This window comes from Gadus morhua, chromosome 20, assembly GCF_902167405.1.
Source record: "Gadus morhua chromosome 20, gadMor3.0, whole genome shotgun sequence".
Taxonomy (NCBI): domain Eukaryota; kingdom Metazoa; phylum Chordata; class Actinopteri; order Gadiformes; family Gadidae; genus Gadus; species Gadus morhua.
The window spans coordinates 16,490,889-16,512,350 of record NC_044067.1 but is presented as its reverse complement, the minus strand read 5'-3'; the positions used below and the strand labels follow the sequence as shown (position 1 = coordinate 16,512,350).

The 21,462-nt window shown below is 43.5% G+C and overlaps 2 protein-coding genes across 8 annotated transcripts in view; both read right to left on the bottom strand.

Annotated features, from left to right (window-relative positions):
- epb41l5 (erythrocyte membrane protein band 4.1 like 5) overlaps positions 1-8,152 on the bottom strand; it is a 37,202-nt gene extending 29,050 nt beyond the window's left edge. For 3 of the 4 annotated variants that reach the window (XM_030343247.1, XM_030343248.1, XM_030343249.1), the window contains exons 1-2: positions 7,973-8,152; positions 4,615-4,846 (exon numbers count right to left, since the gene is read on the bottom strand). In XM_030343247.1, the coding sequence (XP_030199107.1) occupies positions 4,615-4,794 (180 nt within the window). In that variant the 5' untranslated portion in view covers positions 4,795-4,846; positions 7,973-8,152. Of the gene's footprint in view, positions 1-2,352; positions 2,355-4,614; positions 4,847-7,972 lie in introns of those variants that run through there. The other variant, XM_030343250.1, reaches the window with a different exon arrangement.
- Positions 8,153-9,264: 1,112 nt separating this feature from the next.
- ptpn4a (protein tyrosine phosphatase non-receptor type 4a) overlaps positions 9,265-21,462 on the bottom strand; it is a 67,824-nt gene continuing 55,626 nt past the window's right edge. For all 4 annotated transcript variants that reach the window (XM_030342901.1, XM_030342902.1, XM_030342903.1 and 1 more), the window contains exons 20-27: positions 21,171-21,337; positions 19,098-19,188; positions 18,562-18,623; positions 17,076-17,222; positions 16,481-16,609; positions 13,857-14,005; positions 13,435-13,570; positions 9,265-13,056 (exon numbers count right to left, since the gene is read on the bottom strand). In XM_030342901.1, the coding sequence (XP_030198761.1) occupies positions 12,613-13,056; positions 13,435-13,570; positions 13,857-14,005; positions 16,481-16,609; positions 17,076-17,222; positions 18,562-18,623; positions 19,098-19,188; positions 21,171-21,337 (1,325 nt within the window). In that variant the 3' untranslated portion in view covers positions 9,265-12,612. The remainder of the gene's footprint in view (positions 13,057-13,434; positions 13,571-13,856; positions 14,006-16,480; positions 16,610-17,075; positions 17,223-18,561; positions 18,624-19,097; positions 19,189-21,170; positions 21,338-21,462) is intronic.

Below are 21,462 nucleotides of genomic sequence, written 5' to 3'. Positions count from 1 at the left end.
TTATTTTGAGACCTATCGTCATTGATCTTGAGGATTAAGAGGGAGAATGTTTGGACTTTAAACTCGATTGTGTCAAACATTGTTCTGGTTTCATACAACAGACCCTGGGACAACCTTATCTTTTGATCCGCGTCTCTGTCTCTATTGGATATTCTGAGCACTGAGGTAGTCCAGTGTTGGGATTAAGCTGTAACATCAAACAAGTGGTGGGTCTCTGATGGGAGAGAGAGAGAGAGAGAGGGGGGGCAGAGAGCTGAACAAGCCATCCAGGGACTCCCACACACTCACTCTAAATGATCTCCCTCCCCGTCGCCGACTCGTCCACTCCTCCTCCCTCTCTCCATCATTCCCATCACTCTTCCTCTCTCCCTACATCTATCTCCACCTCTCTCTCATAGCTGACAAAGCATTCGCACCCCTACAGTAGCCCAGTAGAGCAGCACAAAGGGCCCATTGTGTGTGTGTGTGTGTGTGTGTGTGTGTGTGTGTGTGTGTGTGTGTGTGTGTGTGTGTGTGTGTGTGTGTGTGTGTGTGTGTGTGTGTGTGTGTGTGTGTGTGTGTGTGTGTGTGTGTGTGTCATTTTGCAGCCTTAGTGGCCGTTGTCTGAAAGACAAACTGCTCCCCTGCACAAGTAACCCTCAAACCCCCTAATTTTCCCTCTCCTCCTTCCTCCCTCTCTAGAACCTCCTCCCTCTCATCGTCTCTCTAGATCATCATCGACCTACTCCATCTCTAGAACCTCCTCTTCATAGAACCTCCTCCTCTTCATAGAACATCTTCCTAGCTCTAGAACCTCCTCTACCTCTCCATAGAACATATTCCTCACTCTGGAACCTTCTCCGCTCTCTAGAAACTCCTATCTCTTTAGAACCCCCTCTTTTTAAAACATGCTCCGCATAATATCAGCAAGCCTTTGCTTTTACTTAAACAAGGCAAGTTAATGCATGTCAATGGCCCAATTGGCCTCTCTCAGAACGTTGATCTAGATATGTTTGGAATGGGAAGGGTCCGCATTCAAGAGAAAACAATGGATGGATTGGAAGAAGGGATACGTAAATCACATGACAAATGTGCACGTAAACATAGCTGCTGCCTTACCCATGTATCCCTGGGAACCAGCCCTGGGTGGGTGGGTGGCCACACACACACACACACACACACACACACACACACACACACACACACACACACACACACACACACACACACACACACACACACACACACACACACACACACACACACACACACACACACACACACCTGGGAGGCCAGTACGACATAAAGCATGTCATTGGGATGCATTCATGTCTTGTTATTTACAACACTGTCACGGCCTCTACAAACACAGGCTGCCCCACAAGCTCCCCAGCTCACTGTCAACACAACCATTACTGGGATGACACATGCCGTCTTGCATTGATTAGATTGTTCTCATCCTCACCTCGTCAGTCGCTTCGGGGTAGAAGCCCTTCATGAATGACTAAATGTTCATTTGAGGTAGAATCTGTAACGATACACTAAACTTACATCCATTAAAAAAATAATGAAATACCACTGCTGCACTTCCCCTTAAAGGACAAGGTGGTCTTTGGGAGCATTGAAAGATAATTGGTTTGTTCACCAATGCCCTTAGGAAGATCCTCTCATCTACTCATGAAGGACATGCGTCTGAATTCACTGGAATCTGCTTTGGACAAATGTCTTGATAAGTATAAATATAATAAGTTAGGCCAGCTGAGTGGTTGAAGCCATGGCACCAAAGATCCTCTCGGACAGGGTCACTGGCCATTTAGACAGCTCTGTACTGTTACAACCCAGAGAGCGAGAGAAAGCTAGAGAGCGAGAGAGAGACTAAAGAACGGATGAGTGATATCCAACACTGTAGACCCCTATTTACCATCCCCCCTCTCCCCTCCCCTGAGACTGTTTATCTAAAATGATAAGTTTGGCTTAACCCAAGAGATAGTCCCAGTGGATCCCTGGGCATTTTCTACAAACACCTTCCCATCTTTCTCCCCTTCCCCTCACTGTAGGGTAATCTCTGGTTTAACTTCTTTTTGGAAAATATTATAGTTTAGCCAGAAAGAAAAAGTTAGGTTTGTGTTCTTCTGCTGTTGGCCATGCTCAGGAGATGTTTGGAATACATCACACAGAATAGTTAAGAGGGAAGAGGGAGAGAGGGAGAGAGAGAGAGAGAGAGAGAGAGAGAGAGGTTTCCCTTTGGCTGGACAGACACAAATTCTATCGAAAATAGACTAATTGGTCCGAGTTATCGTTCTTAAGCTCTGGGGCTAAATATGAATTTGGAATTTAAAATGAAGGTTATCGCCTTAATCAAACTACCGGTACTTCTTCTGAATAATTGGTGAACCATTTCATTAAGTCAAAACTTTTATTATGCTTTTTGTGCTATTCAAGTTTGAGAATTTGTATTCCCAAACATCAGAGCTCATCACTGATTGTTATTTATTTCTCTTACTGTGATTACCATGTAACATTCCCACTGGAGACCAGCCAGCAGTACGAGTATGTCTAGACCATAAATTCAAGTGATACAAGTCTCACCGGCTATTAAATGCTGAACAGGGTGGACGGCTTAAAAGAAAAAAAGTTTTTTAAGAGAGTGGGAGTGAATGGATACTGGTAAAGATCTACCGAGGGGGAGCAGGAAGAGCCTCAGAAAAAACATTAAATCAAGAGAGAACTCAAGTGAGAGACAAACTTCCTGTTAGCATCAGAACCCAGCAGCCAATGAAACGCTACCTCTATTCAGTGTGTCGCTGATGGCTCAAAACAGGTATCAATTAACATGTCAGACTCGACATCTCAAAGTACCTGACAATGCTTGTAAAACATGTTTTATATTGTGTGTGGGCCGTGGGTGCTTGTTTTTTAGTTTACAAAGTGGATGAACTCTTCAGCAACTTACTGTTTTTAAAGACACTTTCTTAGGAGGGGGGGGACTCCTGTCTAATGCATAAACAAGAATGCTGTAGTTTTCAATAAAACCTAAATATAGTCCATTAAAGTTTTTCAATGAAATATCTGGTTGTAGAGAGTATTGCTTTCTCACATATAACTACCTTCATAAAAGGTGGGGCAGAACAGTGTTGTGGTCCGATAGTGGTTCATCTCCAAGCCAAAAGTCTCTGAGATCGATCCCCAATGACCGCCCCAACATCGTACTACCTAAATGACTCATGCCTGTATACACCACAAATGGCTTTTTACTAAAGTGTCCTAATCCCGAATACAGTATAACAACGAAAATATATTAAAAGTTGAATATGAATATCTGACCATCGTCTGGAATGATTAAACTGCCCTCTCCCCAGCAGGACCACTGTAAAGACCCCCCGGGCTCTGAGACTGTATGGAACTGGGACTCATGGAGAAGCTTTCATACAGTGTTGGAGGGCAGGTGAAATACCTCAAGGATATTGGCTTGGGAGGAATGTTGGATATCTGACGAATGGAATTCCACTGGAATTCAAAACCGGCCAATCAGATAAGGGGAGCACAGAGAGGCAGACTAGGGATCGAGATATCAATGCAAGTGCAAGCACAATGGCCGGCCTGTAAGGGTTAGGTCTAGACGGACAGAATAATGGACATTAAAAAATAAAACAGGTAGAGGGGTAGAACAGCATACAGTCTTGTGATTGGAACACAACCTTCCCAGCGTGTCAAGTGACCGAGCGGTGCGTCATGTGACTGTGTGTTTTCCCCAGAGTGGATCAGGGAATTACAGGTGGTCAGCAACACACACACTCCCACACAGGCAGCTTAAGAGTGCGGCTCCACTGACACAGGCACAAAATAGTCACTCCACAGTGTCCACACATACACTTATATAACTCAGGTGTGTGCTTGCGTGGGCATACGTGTGTGTGTGTGTGTGTGTGTGTGTGTGTGTGTGTGTGTGTGTGTGTGTGTGTGTGTGTGTGTGTGTGTGTGTGTGTGTGTGTGTGTGTGTGTGTAGGGGGAGGAGCCTGTCTCAGCTGGTCAACACATTAAGATAACACGACAAATGTATATTTTAGAATTTTGTTTGAAACAATTGTGTGTCCTCATTTAAAGAAAGGGAGGCAACACAGATTGGTCCGTGAAATGAAAATTCAAGTGGCAAATGTTATTTTACTTTCTGAAATAATGGTATTACATTATGGGATTGTGCAATACATATCGATATACCTGTACTGTATACCCACAGTTGAGACCATATTACAGTTTTCTATCCATTCTATTGACGCAAATTCGTCGTTTGTGTTTATGTGCATCTTTATGTTTGTATACTGACTTAGTATATCAGCCTCCTTTCACCTCATTCAAACTAGCAATCATGTGGTGGATTGCAGCTTTTACTCACGTGACCTCATGGGTTTAACCCCATCAACACCACAGCAGTTAATTCTTATGTGTCCTAATGAGACCTTTGAAACCTTTTGAATCATTTTTTATAAACAAATAAATGTATCCACTCAGCTCTATAGCTTTAAGTCAGCCATCTCCCAGAACCCCAAATGCATACGAGGCGTGCCCAGGTGGGACCCAGGGCCACAGGTTGGGAACCCCCTGCTCTAACCCCGCAGGTGTGCGTGTGCTCCTTACTGGTAGGTCCACACTGACGTCCGTCCCGTCCAGCAGGGACACACGGCAGGTGATGATTGACTTTGCTTCCCCGGCGGCTGGTATGTGTGTGATGGCGTGCTGGGCCTCACGCAGGCGCGTCTTCTCTGCATGCTTCCGGATAGAGCGCCGGCCCAGCGTCCGGCGCAGGAAACTCAGCATGGTGACGAAGAGGAAGAGGAGGAGGAGCAGAAGGAGGAGGGCCTACCAGTACCTGGGAGGGACAAAGGAAGGCTCTGTGATGTAACCCTTTAACAAGAGGCTGACAGACTGTAAAATTATAGGGGGTTTTGTCAGTGGGTAACCCGACTGGGAGAGGAGTGCACGGTTTAAATAAAGCATGGGTCAAAACATCCACCAAATAGCATAAACATACTGAGACCTATTGTGGGCGTCGCTATGACTTTGCTTGTGCCAATAAGCAAGAAAACTTTCTTAATTATATAAGTGTGCATTTAGAGGTCTACAAAGTGTGTATCCTTAGGCTTTTGTTTTCCCTGGTTGTATAGGTTGCCAGCAGGTCTTTCGGTAGTGCAACAGATCCCAATTATGTCAAAATCTAAGCACTTCAATAGCATAACCTTTTATCACAAATTACGACCAGTGTCGCCTGATACTGGTCCAACTCGTTGTTCAGAACCAATCAACATAAAGACTGTCTGCCAGAATTACCAGTCTGTTGGTTAACGAGCACAGCCGATTTAACAGATGATAAGCAGCATTTAGTAGCATATTAGATATTCATATTAAGAAATCTAAGCACTCCGTGCCTACAATTTAGACTTAAAAAATGCTAGAGAAACATTTTTTCTCCAATATCATTAAAACCAAAACTAATAATGCAAAAACCCTATTTGCAACTGTTGACAGACATTCCACGCAAAAATGCAATGAGTTTGCAGCTTTTTATACTGATAAAATTGAATGCATCAGACAAGCCATCAATATCTACACTTCAAACAAAAATGTTGGACTACCACTCTGTTCAGGCAAAAGTAACGTGGCAAGGATGGCATGCTTTAATGTTATAGACTCTCAAAATCTTGTGGAAACTGTGACACAACTAAAGCCATCCAACTGTTGCCTTGATACTTTACATATCAACCTCTTTAAGAATGTTTTCGACTGCCTAGCAGTAGTCATATTGCAGATAGTTAACAACTCTCTCCAGTTAGGCAATTTCCCAAAAGCTTTGAAAACTACAGTTATTAAACCCCTTTTAAAAAAGCGGAGCCTAGATGCCTCTTTTATTAACAACTACAGACCAATATCAAATCTACCCTTCATAAGTAAAATCATGGAGAAAGTTTTCCTCCAGCAACTTAATCACTTCCTGGCATCAACTGGTTGCTATGACACCTTCCAATCAGGATTTCGACCCCTGCACAGCACTGAGACCGCCCTTATTAAAGTTGCAAACGACATCCGTCTTAACACAGACTCTGGCAAAACCTCAATACTAATGCTACTTGACCTCAGTACTGCATTCGACACTGTAGACCATACATTACTTCTGGACAGGTTAGAAAACTGGCTGGGGCATTCAGGCACTGATTCAGGTCCTACCTACAAAATAGGAGCTACTTTGTTTCCATTGGCGACTTTGTATCAGAATCAACCAACGTGACATATGGAGTCCCACAAGGTTCCCTCTTTATTCAACATTTACATGCTCCCACTTGGGCAAATCATGCAAAATAACAATATTGACCATCATTGCTAGGCTGATGACACGCAAATCTATGTATCGCTATCACCAAATGACTAACGGCCCATAGATCTGCTGTGCCAGTGCATTGAGCAAGTTAAAGAGTGGATGTGCCGAAATTTCCTTCAACTAAATGAGGGCAAAACAGAGATAATTGTATTTGGTTCTAAAACGGAAAGGCTTAAAGTAACCCAACACCTTCACTCTCTGTCCCTGAAAACCTCAATCAAAGCCAGATTTCTAGGGGTTATCATGGATTCAGATTTACATTTGACAGTCACATCAAATCAGTTACAAAATCGGCATATTATCATCTTAAAAATGTAGCAAGGCTTAGAGGGCTCATGTCCACTGAAGACATACAAAAACTTGTACATGCCTTTATCACTAGTAAGCTTGATTACTGCAATGGTCTCCTTACAGGTCTCCCAAAACAAACTCTGAGGAAGCTTCAGCTTGTTCAAAATGCTGCTGCTAGAGTTCTAACAAAGACCAACATTTTTTAACATATTACACCAATTCTGAAGTCGTTACATTGGCTTCCTGTAGGTCAGAGAATTGATTTTAAAATCATGTTGCTAACCTATAAATCCCTACATGGTTTAGGCGCAAAATATTTAACTGATATGCTTCCACCACATAAGCCTTCTAGACCACTAAGATCCTCTGAGACCAATCTGTTAATTATCCCCAGAGTAAACACGAAACATGGGAAAGCAGGATTTAGTTACTATGCAACAAATAACTGGAATAAACTCCCAGAGGATTTAAGACTTGCCCCAACTCTGAGCACCTTTAAAACAAGACTGTAGACATTTATGTTTGCTAGCTTTCTGCTAAATCTTAAATACATTGCACTTTCTAAAAAGCTTTTACCTTTTAAAGCTTTTAAGCTTTTAACTTTGCCTTTATTTTTTATTTTAAAACTAAAATGCCTTTTTAACTTTCTATTTTACCCATTTCTTTGCATATGTTTTCTTTTACTTTTACTTTTATCTATTATTTTATTGTATCACAATGTTTATATGTGAAGCACTTTGAGTCTGCCTCGTGTATGAAAAGTGCTATATAAATAAATTTGCCTTGCCTTGCAGGCCTTATGGACATGAAGGTCGTTTCTGAGACCAATATAAACTAATAATAAGGTCACTGTTCTCATATTTGCATCACTAAAAGTTAAATATTCAATTCGATTAAAAAGGAGCCCAAATGGGATGGAAAATAAACATTTACCTTGCCAGACCAGCCTTAAAATTAATAACAGGAGAAATTATAAGTAAAGAGTCAAATGCAAACATTTTAAACATGTAGCCAAAATCCATCCCATTTCCCTGTGTGGTTAGCACTACGAGGAGACGGCCCCCAGAGGCTCAGCGGTGTGCAACAGGTCGAGTTGATCTGCAAAGCGCCGCTTTAGTTTCATTGAGAAACACGCAGCATATAATACTACGAAACACATTTGTTTGACACATTAGAGATGTTAGAAATGATATTATTAATGTATCCCTAATATATACAAGCGCACACACACAAGCATCCACAACTGCAGGATGAAACAAACGGACACTTGCTCCGCCATCAGACACTTGTAGATTCCTCCAAATCCCTAAAATAAATAATAGGCCTACTTACAAAACTTAAAAGAGACTCCGGGGGGCTTCACAGTGAGGACCCGTCCTCTTGCATCGTCCGAGGATCAATCATCGACCTTTACAATCCCATATTGAGGAGTAAGTTGTTTTTATCCCCTCGCCGCCGCCGCTGCTCCTCTCTGGATATTTCTCTGTGCAGGTCCCAACAACAGTGGGAGGAGCCTAGGGTCCCCCTCCGGATCTGACGTCAGGGTCCCAACACAACAGTGGGAGGGGCCGAGATATCCTTCCGGATGTGACGTCACTTTAACTTGACGAAAACGTGACGAAACGTTAGCAATTTTTGTATTAAATGAAATTATTATAACCAAATAATTTGTATAATATTTGAAAAACTTTTCAGGCATATCAATTCTTATTCGCATTTTTGGGTATCTACATTTATATTTTATTATTGGATGTCTAAAATGTTAATTAGTTAATAATTTAAATAACCTCACAACCAATTCTTGGTATTTTCTGTCCTAACACAATTCATTAAATTAAGTTGTAATAATTGTATATGAAAATGTTTTCTGATGGAATTTGCAGTAAGTTGTTGAGATAACTAATTCAATTAATTAATGACGCTTAGCAAATTCTTAACTTATGTTGAACAAATAAAAAGTTTGTTTTCCAATATAAATTTCAGAAAACTTGAAGGTAAACCTTAATGGCTGACATGTTCATTCAACAGTAGTGCCCCCCTCTGGTGAAACCTGATGTATATGGAGGCGTCGTTACCAGTGCATTCCAGTTAATTTAGTTTTTGCAGTCATGGATAAATTACACCCATTAAGATGTATAAATATAATTACAGTATGAAGTATTTAAAGTTGTTTCTGGAATATCACTGCAAGATATGCATATGAAGACGCTTCCAGAATTATTGGGCTCCAACATGACCTTCAGACCTTTTCCTCCCCCACTGCAATTCATATTTAACTCCCAGGACTTTTGCCTACAGGAGATTGTTCCTCAGACTCAATTAACTAAACTCTCTGCATAACCTCACTTTCACAATGTGGACAAGCAAGGTGAACTGAACCCAGGTCTCTGTGCTTGGTGACAAGCTTGCTTACAGAGTCCCAGGAAACCTAGGAGATATCCACATTTCTAGGAAACAATTGGCAAGTACCATACAGTAGTCCGGTGTCAGCTTGTATTTGTTGTTATAGATTGAGTCAAGCCATCATCTCAGTACACCATATTGTGTCACGTTATAATGATCCACAAAGTAAAGTTAATGTAAACAAAAATAAACCAGTCTAAAACGGAAGAAAAAAACAACAGTTTCAACTCACAAATGATTTTCCCTTTTATTTTAAATATTTTTCATATACAACATTGTATTTACAAGGTCTAGTATTATTTACACAAAATAAACAAGTGGCACGGTGAAGTTAGGAGTTCTCTATTTGTTTCTTGTTCCCTACAGGTGTCTTTATTTTATTTTTTTTAAAACAAAAACAAAAAAATAAAACGATAAATAAAAAAAGACAACTGATCGAAGAGGACCCTTTTTCGGTCTCAGACTTATTTTTCAGTAGCACTACCGTTTTCTGCAAAGTGCCGTCCTTTCTCTAGTTAGCTAGAATGCGTCTCATTTATTTTTTTCTTATTCGTTACAAAAATACCATTCAGCTAACCCCTCTCGCCCTCCCCTTTAGGCGACCGCTAACCAGTACCCTAAACGCACACGCACCAGTACCCTCTATGTTGGGAAACACAACACTTGGAACATTATGAGAACGCTCATTGCTGGACATTTGTGAACATGAAATCTTAAGATACGCCCCCAACTCAGATTTTCACATAAAGGGAAAAAAACAACAAAAACTTTTCAATGTTGCTGTATACTTCCTGTCTCGAGTCATGATTCCTGTCATTCCTCTTGGGAAAAAGGTTGAATGTCTTGTGATTATTTTTAACATCATCACCTCAGGATAACAGGATGGCAGTCTCAAAGTTTAGTTTTTTTTAAGTTTCATCCAGTTATAAAAACCTGTTCTTCTGGCTTAAACTGCAAATTAAAAAGCACAACCAAAAAAATACCAGAATTAAAATAATCCTTGAAGATTGACTTGATTTAACCTTTTTGATGATTCATTTGTCGGAGCGATTCAAGCTTAAAATACTCTTGTTCAATTGTAAAAAACAAAAACAACACCACAAATCAATCAACCAATCAAGCATTCAAAAAGAAAAAAATAGCCCCTGTAGGCCCTCATGTTAACAATGAGATGTGTTGTCTTATGCGTTTACTGTTGCCTTCCAACTCTGCAGACTGAAGCAGAGTGTTGGATCTGTGTAACTGGATCCAACATGGAGGCCTTGGGAAGAACTCATGTGAAGGTGAGGCAGATGGGTTTGTGTCTGAGTGGCCTTAAGAGATGATTGGCTGTATAGGGGGGCTGACACACAGGGAGGGAGGGAGGGAGGGAGGGAGGGAGGGAGGGGGGTCTCTCTCTCTCTCTCTCTCTCTGATATCAGGAAGAGTTTGAGGGTGCTCATGTGTGACTAGCGAGAACCCTGCAGTGCGGGCGCGGGTAGGATCGGTCGGTTGACCCCATGCAGCTTTTCCATCAGCTCAGGTATAGCTCGAACCGCCGGGCTATGTGGCGGGAGGGGGGTCCTATGGGACCGGGGTCCTATGGGATAGGAACCAGCGCACACGGGTGGCGGATTCGCCCGTTTCTCAAAGAAAACGCTAATGGAAAATCAGTATCACACTGGAGATAAGACGCATGGAAATAAGACACGTCACTGAACACCAGCAATGATGATGACGATGATGAGGGGAGACACAGGGCAGCCGAGGAGCACATACAACAGCCACACAAAGACACGCACGCAGTAGGCTTATCCAGGAGGATGTAAGCACGCACTAAAGTCAATAATGAGAAGAGTACCCGAAGCTCAGTCAGTATTTAAAATTAAATAATTCAAATATTTGAATCAAGGGACGGCAGCATTTTAAACTGCCAGTCGCTCTCACAAAACACACCCTCATCAGTCGATCTCCCCTGATTACATTATCTTTGATGGATAAAATACATTTAATTGAAAAATATGAATTAAAATCATGATGAGTTATTAACGTACCGCTTTAATGGTCAGACTGGGTAAACGCTGCTGCTGGTTCGGACGCACTCGGGACTGGTTGGGGAACAGGGGAATGCCAGGAGATAGCTTAAGGAGTTTTTAAAACACGCTTATACGCACTTATTGCCCTGATACTGGTTTTGAAGCATCGCGTTTCAGCATATTAATTTACTCTCTGGGACACAGAGATTGCTGGGGTAAACTAAGGACACCAACCGAATTTTAAACCCCACCCTCTTGGCGTTGTTGGTGTATAGAAGATATACTGGTTGTTGAAGTTGGGAACTTTCTCTGTAATGACATTGCTACCGCGGTCGCCCCTGACTACAGGCGCTGCCCGGACAGACGGGTGTCCTGGACAGACGGATGACCTGAAGCTTAGAAACCGGTTTTATTCAATAGCCAACGGAAATGGACAGAGATAAACGTGTGTATTTGTGTGTATTTTTATACATACGTACGCGTGTGTGTATTTGTGTGCATGTGTTTGTATCCATACGTGTGTGTGTGTGTGTTTGTGTGTTTGTGGCTATGAGTGTGTGTGTGTGGCTATGAGTGAGTGTTTGTATGTGTGATGTGTGTATTCTGCCTTTCCGTCTGTATGTGCATGTGTTTTATTTGTGTGCGTGTGTGTGCTCTCACACAAAGCGTACAAGGCGGGGGAGGGGTAGGGGGGGGGAACAAGATGAGACCCTAAGTGCTTCTCTCCGTCTCGCTGACCATCCGGGGGGGTTGGCGGAGAAAGCAGAGCAAAGCATCAAATCAAGAACAATAAATTAAAAACCACTGTCTTTTCTTTTTCTTTTAGTTACGAAGGATTAAAAAAGGAAATTAAGAGTTGGGGAGTTAAGGAATCACACTACGATTTTTAACAGCTATGATTTCACCAGGGGAGCTAGACTCGCACTAACAAAAACGGACAACTTGTCGTGTTTGGGGAACAAGCTCGGACACCAACATAAAACACAATAAATACTCTTTAAAAAAAAAAAAGAAGCAAAACACAGTTCATTCTCTATCAGCCAGAAGGACGAGGAGTAAAATGTAAAATAAGAAACGAAAAAGAAGACACCTTCTGACCGAGAGGAGGGAAGAGGCCGGTACAAAAGAAAGGAAAGTAGAATAAAACAACCTCTATCTAAAGTGTTGGCGCCCCTCCCCTTGATACGTATGGCACTACAGCGACACCCCACTACAGTTTATCGTCTCCTCTCTCTCTCTCAATGTTTTCCTCTCTTTCTTTTTTTAATTGTTTAGTTTACCCAGAACACACAGCGTCCCTAATGGTACCTATTCAACACGGCTGGGATTCTACTCCTCCACCAGATCTGGTTCGCGTTTCTTCTCCTCCTTTGCTCTGGTCGCTTGCTCATTTTTTATCTGTCGTTTCCGTTTTCTCTCTTTTTTTGTTCTTTTTCTCTAAATCGGCGTAAAGTGCAACAGTGCTTTTTGTTCAATCCTCCGGCCACTTCCTCGTGCAACCCTCCCGCCCCCCAAGCCTCGTTTCCCACTCCCCCTCTGCCAAAGGTCAAAGGGTCATGGGTCGACGGGGTCAGGTTCAGATTGGGGTTGGGGTTCAGGGTTCAAGCTGGCCTCGCTGGTCACACTCGTCGCGCTGGCAACGCTGGGCTCCTCAAGCTCCTCTTCCTCCTCTTCCTCCTCCTCCACCACCCGTCCCACGTCCAAAACCTCCACATCGTCGTCATCATCATCCTCATCGTCATCATCATCATCCTCATCATCATCATCCTCGTCGTCATCCTCGTCATCATCGTCCTGGTCCAGACCCCCGTCCATGTCCATCTCCTCGTCCTCCTCCAGCCCAGCCTCCCCTCCGTCGTTCCCCGCCTCCAGCTCCTGGCCGCCCCGCTCCTCCTCCGCTTCCCTCTCCCTCGGCTGGAAGAGTCCCGCCTTGACGGGGGAGACCAGCCCCTCCTCGAACACCTTCAGGATGGCCTCGCACACGAAACGATACTGGCTCTATCGAGAGAGAGAGAGAGAGAGAGAGAGAGAGAGAGAGACAGAGAGACAGAGAGAGAGACAGAGAGACACAGTGAGAGAGTGAGAGAGTGAGACAGAGAGACAGAGAGACAGAGACAGAGACAGAGAGCGAGAGCGAGCGAGAGAGCGAGAGAGCGAGGTGAAAAGGAAGAACATAGAGATATAGGAGGTGAGTCGAGATAGAGCGATGGAAAATGAAATAAAAAGCATTTAGAAACACAGTTTGAATATGTTGTTGTCCAAAGAACTGCAGGAAACAGCAGGGGGCTGTATATGTATATGTGTATAATTGAAAGAATGAATGAGGGAATGAGTGTGTGTGCGTCCCTGTGCATGCCCACATGCGTGCATACGTACTGGGGTCTGGATCATCATGGCCCGCTGGTCCCTCATGGTCCTCACGATGTCCAGCGGGTGGACCGGCTGACCGTACTCCATCAGACACAACGCTGTCTCCATGGTTACCAGCACCCCCGTGCGACCTATCCCAGCACTGAGAGGGAGGAAGGGGAGAGAGACAGAGGGAGAGATCAAGATGTAAAGAGAGAGAAGGAGATGAGAGAGAGGGAGAAATAAGGCAAATAGGGGAGACGTTTTAAATAGTTCCACAACATCAATTATTTCTTAATCATCCCCAAATGACAACACTGTGTCGGGATCTCCATGAAAACAATCTCGTAACATAATAATTAAAGATATATCTACGTTTGATGAAGTAACACGACAAATTCCAGCTTTGTAAATGCAACAACAGCAAGCGCACACACACAAACACACACCTGCAGTGGACCACCATGGGCTGGTCCCGTCCGGCCCGCTTGCTGCGGACCAGCGCCACAAAGTCCAGGAAGTCCGTGGAGTCATCGGGAACGCCGTGGTCGGGCCACGCCACGTACTGGATCTGGGTGAGCTCCCTCTCCTGCTCACTCTGATACCACACACAAAAGGGGTACACGTACACACACACACACACACACACACACACACACACACACACACACACAACAGGGAAACACACAAACCCAGAGATACACACATACAAACACCCACAAAAACACACACACACACACACACACACTGCATTAGGCAAGACTCGAAAATCTTCTTCCTATTAAACATTCCCTACTGGCGTCACCATGGAAACACATCTATCTCCACAGCAACGGACACAGGCGGAGGGTGATCGTAATTGGCTCCCTCTGTGGAGACGTGTGTTTTAAAGGTCACATGGGACGGAGAACACACACATGAACCTCTGGGCCTTTAGCCATGTCGCATCTCATTAGGTATAACACTCACTTAACTCTCTTATTATTATGACTACAGTTTTCCTCCACAAACCTCTAGTTATAATTAACAGTTAACAATTGTTCAATAGAAAGTGTAGTATACTATGCAAGCAAATCAATTATTAAATAGCTTTTACTGTTATTCAGGGCTGAAAAATGCAAGGCAACTACTGTTGGTTGGTTGAAAATAAAAATCATCATTGAGATTAAACAACTCTTCCAGTGTCCTGGCCAAGACAGGCAGCAGTAGACTACAGTCACACATAGCATAGACCAGGGATCACCAACACAGTGCCCGCGGGCACCAGGACGCCCGCAAAGACTATATGAGGGGCCCGCAGGCCTGTTCTGAAATAGCACAGCTCATTCTTGAACAACTCTTTCCCACCTTTCTTAAGTCATTGTCGATAATTATTGGGAGAAATCATTAACATGATCAGTGTCTTCACATAGATGAGTATCATTAATCAATATTAATAATATATAACTAAAGGCAAACTGAGCAAATTTGTTATTTCAGAAGAGTATCAAACTGGGTGCCCTTCGTATGACTCAGTACCCATGAAGTAGCTCTCAGGTTCAAAAAGGTTGGTGACCCCTGGCATAGACACAAAACATAAGAAAACTAAAACAGTCTGCAGGGGGGAAGGGGGATAACAATATCGCAAGATATTTCGGGAGGCTTAAGAAGAAGAGTAATATTAAGTTTGAGCAACAAAGTGTAAAGACATCTCGGGAAGCTCAAGGAGGAGGGTAATATTACATTTGAGCAACAAAGTGTAGACTTCTGGTAGACTCTATTGACATAATTCAGCATACCGTGTTATTTTCGTTGTGTTATAGGGACACTGTCTCTTTAAGGTCATGTCACTTGTCGGCGCGATGTTTGAAATTAACGTTTTTTATATGACAAAATGAACGACCTGCCGTTGCTTTTCGAGGTCAGAAAATGGTCTCTTCCCTATGTTTAAAAACATGACGTTTTACCTGGGCGACTGTGTCGCTGCGATGTGTGCGTGTGTTCTTACCAGGGCGCGTGTGTCAATGACAGTGAGTGCTAAGTATAATAATGGATTGAATTTATATAGCGCTTTTCTAGACACTCAAAGACGCTTTTTACAGTGAAGGGGGGACCTCACTAACCACCACCAAGATGAAGTAACACGACAAATTCCCTCACTTAACTCTTTTATTATTATGATCATACATGTAGCATCTCATTAAGTATAACCCTCACTTAATTGTCTTATTATGATTACACCTGTCACATCCAATTAAGTATAAACCACCCTTTACTCTCTTAATAAACACAAATAGCTTCATGAAGATAGAGTGAGTTAGACAGGAAGAAATGGGAGAGAGAAGGGAGGACAATGCAATTGACCACAGGCAGGAATCGAACCCGGCTCTTGGCAGTAAGGAGTGACCTCTACCTGGTGGGCCCCCTTAACAGTCTCTCTCTCTCTCTCTCTCTCTCTCTCTCTCTCTCTCTCTCTCTCTCTCTCTCTCTCTCTCTCTCTCTCTCTCTCTCTCTCTCTCTCTCTCTCTCTCTCTCTCTCTCTCTCTCTCTCTCTCTCTCTCTCTCTCTCTCTCTCTCTCTCTCTCTCTCTCTCTCTCTCTCTCTCTCTCTCTCTCGAAACAGGAGCCTGGTGCTTGTCCTGCATGCGGAATCAGGGAGCCAGGAAAAGAACAGCCCACACCGGTTGCTGTGGCAACGCACCTCCTCGGGGCCGGAACAGCTCATCCCTACCCCCCCCCCCCCTCCTGTCCCGCGACTCCCTCGCTCCGCTCTCATCTCATATAATTTTCTTCACTGATCCTTCTCTTCTATCCTTTTCTCTACTTCCTGTTCCATCACACGTGTCACTTCCTTCGCGCGTCGCCTGTCACAGTGCATTATGTCACGTGCATGGAGAGCACTGTTTGTGTGTGTGTGTGTGTGTGTGTGGCACACAGGCTTGACATTTCTTTGTGAAATTTTTGCTTTGTATCTGTATGTGTGTGTGGGTTACCTGAGAGTGTGCTTATGTTACCCGGGAATGTGTGTGTGTTACCTGAGAGTGTGTGCGTGTTACCTGAGAGAGTGTGTGTGTGTGTGTGTCTGTGTGTGCTACCTGAGTGTGTGTGAGGGTCATCTCTCGGACCAGGAAAGCAGCGTTGCCCTCCTCTGTGTGGCACGTGACCGAGAAGCCCCCGTAGGTGGCGCTGTTCCCCGGGTTGGGCCAGTACTGGTGGCATTTCACCTGCATGACAGATGGAACCACAGATAATACATCAAATAAATACACTATCTCTCAAGAAGATACTTTTTTCTGATCTATTATAATGTAATAATTAGAAACTAGTCATTTCTGTACACACTCGGGACAAATGCATTTGTAGGGAGCCCGGTTTTTATTTAATTTAGATACAATTAATTCACTGGTGGCAGTTCACTCAAAGGGCAACCCTCTATTAAAAATCATGGTGGCACTTAAAAAAACCATTTGTAATGTGAAAGTTAATCAATTGCTCCAGAGTGACCGTGAATTCAGAAAGATGTCCTTAATGAAAAGGGAAATGGTTCGGGGCCTCTTTCTCATCCAGGACGTCTACATGTTAGGTGGCGGACATTGTGGGAACCAAGGCCCCTTCGGCTGGGCTTCCCGACACCATGACCACACCGACCCCCTCCCTCTCCCACAACCAGCCCTGCTGCCTGCTGCGTACCCGGCCTCGCTCCACCTGGGTGGTCAGCATGACCACCATGGAGGAGCCCTGCTCCCAGCTCATCTGCCAGAAGTCAGGGCAGGTGTTGGGCAGCGGGCCCTGGCACGCGATGTAGCGGTTGATCAGGCTGGAGGCGGGGATCTCCATCTGTAGGCAGAGATATGGGGTTAGACATGGAGGGAGGGAGGGAGGGAGAGAGGGAGAGAGGGAGAGAGGGAGAGAGAGAGAGAGAGAGAGAGAGAGAACTTCCATATCTACTTTGCGTCCTTTATTTAGTTCGTTTTTGTGTATAAATATTATCATTGGTCATGTGTGAAGCACTTTATACTCAAGGGTTAAACGTTACTTCTTAAACATTGTACGTGCTTTGATTTGAATTAAAAGAGGAAGAAAAAAAATAGACAGTGAGAAAGAAAGAGGAAAGATATTTAAAAAAAGCAGCCAGATGGACATTGCACTGGACTGAGGCAATTCCCCAACCCTCTGTCCCACTTCAAATAAAAGACAACACTGTGGTTTCATATAGGCTTGTTTACATGCCACATAATGCATATAAAAGCAGCTATCTAGACAAGACTCCAACTCATCCTTATCACGTGAACGCCTAACAATAAACACACAGACAGGACAGACCAAAGACCTGTCGAAGCTGGCCAGAGAGGGATTATACACACACATTCACACACGTTACAGTGTACACATATCTGCCATCTCCAGTCACGCACACACTTTGTTGCCTTGACGATGGCCACTGAGAATCTCAGTTGCTGTGCGTTGGAAATCAACAATTGGCCAAATAAGGACAAAGATCTGACACGTCGGACTCCGCTTCCTCTACCGATGCGCCCGTCTCCCGAACATTGTCATTGTGCATTTTTGGTGATAGTGTATTTCCAAGTCATTAGGCTCAGGCACTTATTTCGCTAGCGAACTGCGCAACACACGGGCTAGGAAAATGAGCATGCCACTGGCTTTCCAGTAGCATCTTAGCGGCTCTGTGTCTGTTTGTTTGTTGCCCGGTAACACTCGTCCTCTAGACTCAACTGTTTCCCCAATGATTCACTGGCACCCCTCGTGTGTGGCAGCTGAGTAGGGAAGCATGTCAGCTTATTTATAAACACAAACCAATGGACGTTATTAAGTGGAAACTACCCCAATAATGGATCAAGGAATCATCAGTGCAAACTCTTATCTGTAAACATTTCACCAGAAGTGAATCTTCTGCATAGAAAGGTTTGTCTATAAAAAGGAATAATACATTAATAAACAATGCAAGTGGAGGAAATGACAAAGGGAGCTGAAGGTGTGATTAAGTCATCATCACTGTGCAAAAACACCTTAAACCGCATAGTCACCTGAATTAATGACTCCCTTTAATAGAAACAATTAAAACCCATGATTTAGCAACCATGATAGTGATAACAACATCCAGGAGAGAGACAGAGACAGGAGAGAGACAGAGAAAGAGAAGGAGAAAGAGACTCACGTTGATGTAATTTGCATTGATGTAGTCATCTGTGCTTTTCAGAATGACCCGCGTGGCATCGTCTACAGACGGATATAAAAAGTATGAGAGAGAGATTGATATAAATATATTGTATATAGACCGCAATAAGCAACATAAGGTCACACACCTCTCCATACCAATAATGTAAATACATAGAAATGCATCATGACTACCGTAGTATATTATTTCTAGTATAGATATTTCTAGACAAGACAGTATACTAAACTGTCTACTATACAATCTAGACAGTATATTAGTGTCTACGGGAGGGACAAAGTACATAAAGAGATGTCTAGTGAAGACAGTATACAGAAGAGGTCAACTATACAGTCTAGACAATATATTAGTGTGCTTGGGACTATGCAAAATGAAGAGATGTCTAGTGAAGACAGTATATAATAGAAGTCTACGACAGAGTCTAGACTGCATGTTAGTTGGTTGGGGGCGACCATCTACAGTAGAGAGATGTCTCTGTAGTCAGTATAAAACAGTTATTCTAGGGGGTGACTACGTACAGGGGGAGATGTCTCTGTAGCGGTTCTTGGAGACGTTCTGAGGTAATTTGGCACACAACATGGTCATCCCGGGCCTTTTCCGGTACAGTTGCTGCAGAGAGAAACACATTAAAAGAATTTGTTAACAATGTCATGAACAGATTTATTTTTGTAGTCATCCATTTTCCCTCATTTCAACCCAGATCATTCACAGAAGAGAAGAAAGTCTAAGTAAGGGATAATGCCAGACGAGGTGTCCATTATCAAGAATTAATGGTCTTCGCGGAGGCAATTCATTCCTGATAATGGACACCTCGAAGGGCATTATCCCGCTTATACCATCGTCACTTGCCGAAGAAAATAAATGAATACCATTCATTATCATTACCCTCCCGTTAGGTTCTTATGCAACGGAAACGTTGCTCACTCCTCCAGTAAATAGGATGGACCTTAGCTACGACTTGGCAACGTGAGGTAGTCCGCTCGGCTATGAGCCAGAGAGCTAACGTTATGCATTGCACATATTAATAATTTGAAATTCATCCCAGCCTTTAAGCCACAGATACTCTAGGGTCTATAAAATATAACCGCGTTGTCTGATTACAGTTTAATTCATTTTTCACAATTTACCAGCCCTAAAGCTGAACAGATAATTTGACTGGAACTACTTAGCAGGTGTCCGTATATCAGGAATCGACAGAATCGAGTATTCCCCCAGACCATGGTATAAACGAAAGTTGCATTGAATTGTAGTGAATACTATACACACGTCTGCTAAAATACTTATACACACCCAATACCGTTTGAAATGTTTTATCTGACTAAGTGCTATACTCTTTAAGAGATGCTATAGGAAACAATTTGTGATTCTCAAATCTCTAAACAGTCATCCGAATCAGTTTGAAATATGCACCATTTGACTCTACTTCAAATGCACAAGAACAGATCACAACGTACATAATCCTATTTGTATGTGCATGTAGGTGGTGCTCAGCTGCTGTAACATGGTGCGAACGCGTACATGTCATACATTGCCCTTGCAGCGCTATATATATTGTTGCCATGTGCCAATATACAGTATCAATTATGCAAACATGTGATGATAGGAGAGCGCTTGTATTTGCGTATGTGTGCTTGAACTTGTCACTGTAAATGGTTAGCCACATGCGTGCAGGTTTTTTATGAGGCGTCACCCCCGTTCTGTGTTTGAGTGTTTAGAGAGTGTGCGTGTGCATGTCTAGTGTGAGTATGTATGTGTGTATGTCAGCTTAACATTCCTCTGCACTAAGAATCCAGAGGGATGTTCAAACAGGAAGTGGTTAAGTGGGTCTGATAAACGACAGGAAGTGGCAGGAATGTGGAGAAGGAAATCATGTGACAGATCTCTGTCTCTCCTGTCACGCTGTCACACAGAGACCAGCAGAAGCTGTGTGTGTGTGTGTGTGTGTGTGTGTGTGTGTGTGTGTGTGTGTGTGTGTGTGTGTGTGTGTGTGTGTGTGTGTGTGTGTGTGTGTGTGTGTGTGTGTGTGTGTGTGTGTGTGTGTGTGTGTGTGTGTCAGTGTTCTAGACTGCTCCATAACTTACCGGCCGGGTCAGTCAGAGAACACATGTTCACAAAAAGATGAACTTACTAAATGACAAAATAGCAAGCTATCTAAAGCCCCATTTCCACTGGACCAAAAACCCACCAACACCCACTAACATCAGCCGTTGTCTTTACAATAAAATGTTACAATCGGCATTCAGTCCAGGGACCAATGGCTCTGCACCAGTAGCAGGTATTTATCGGCTCCAGTCCGATATAATTATGGAAAAATGGCAGATGGGTGGACATTTTTCCTTTTCCAGTACGATGATATCACAATCTTCAAATTGTGAAAAGTCAAAAGTCAAACTGTCTCAGTATGGTTCTACTTGCGAAGCAGAGATTGACCAACTACTAAACGAAGCAACTAGTTAACTAACACATTCAAAGGGGTAGTCTAGTCTTGTCTACATTGAAGTGTGCCAGCTTGGCTTCGCTGCCAAAGCGTTCTTTCAGGGATGAATTATGTTGGTTAACTTGTTAGTTAATCACTTAAGTTCTACTCTTACATCAAACTGAGCCAGCAGGGCTCCGCTGATCAGGCCTTCCTTCAGGGCCACCATGGAGTCCCTCCAGGCGTGCTGGTCCGTCTGCCCCGGGTCCAGGGCCGACTTCTCAGGGATGTACTGGAAGTCTGGCTCTGAGTCCGCCTTCTCCTCCACCACGTCGTAGATCGCTGTGAGACACACACACGAGAACCTGTCACCCTCTCTGCTGATTGGGCTTGATCTTGGGTTTGAATCCAAGCTGCTAACCCCTTACCCATGCCTTGTTGACTTTGGATTAAAGTGTGCACACAAA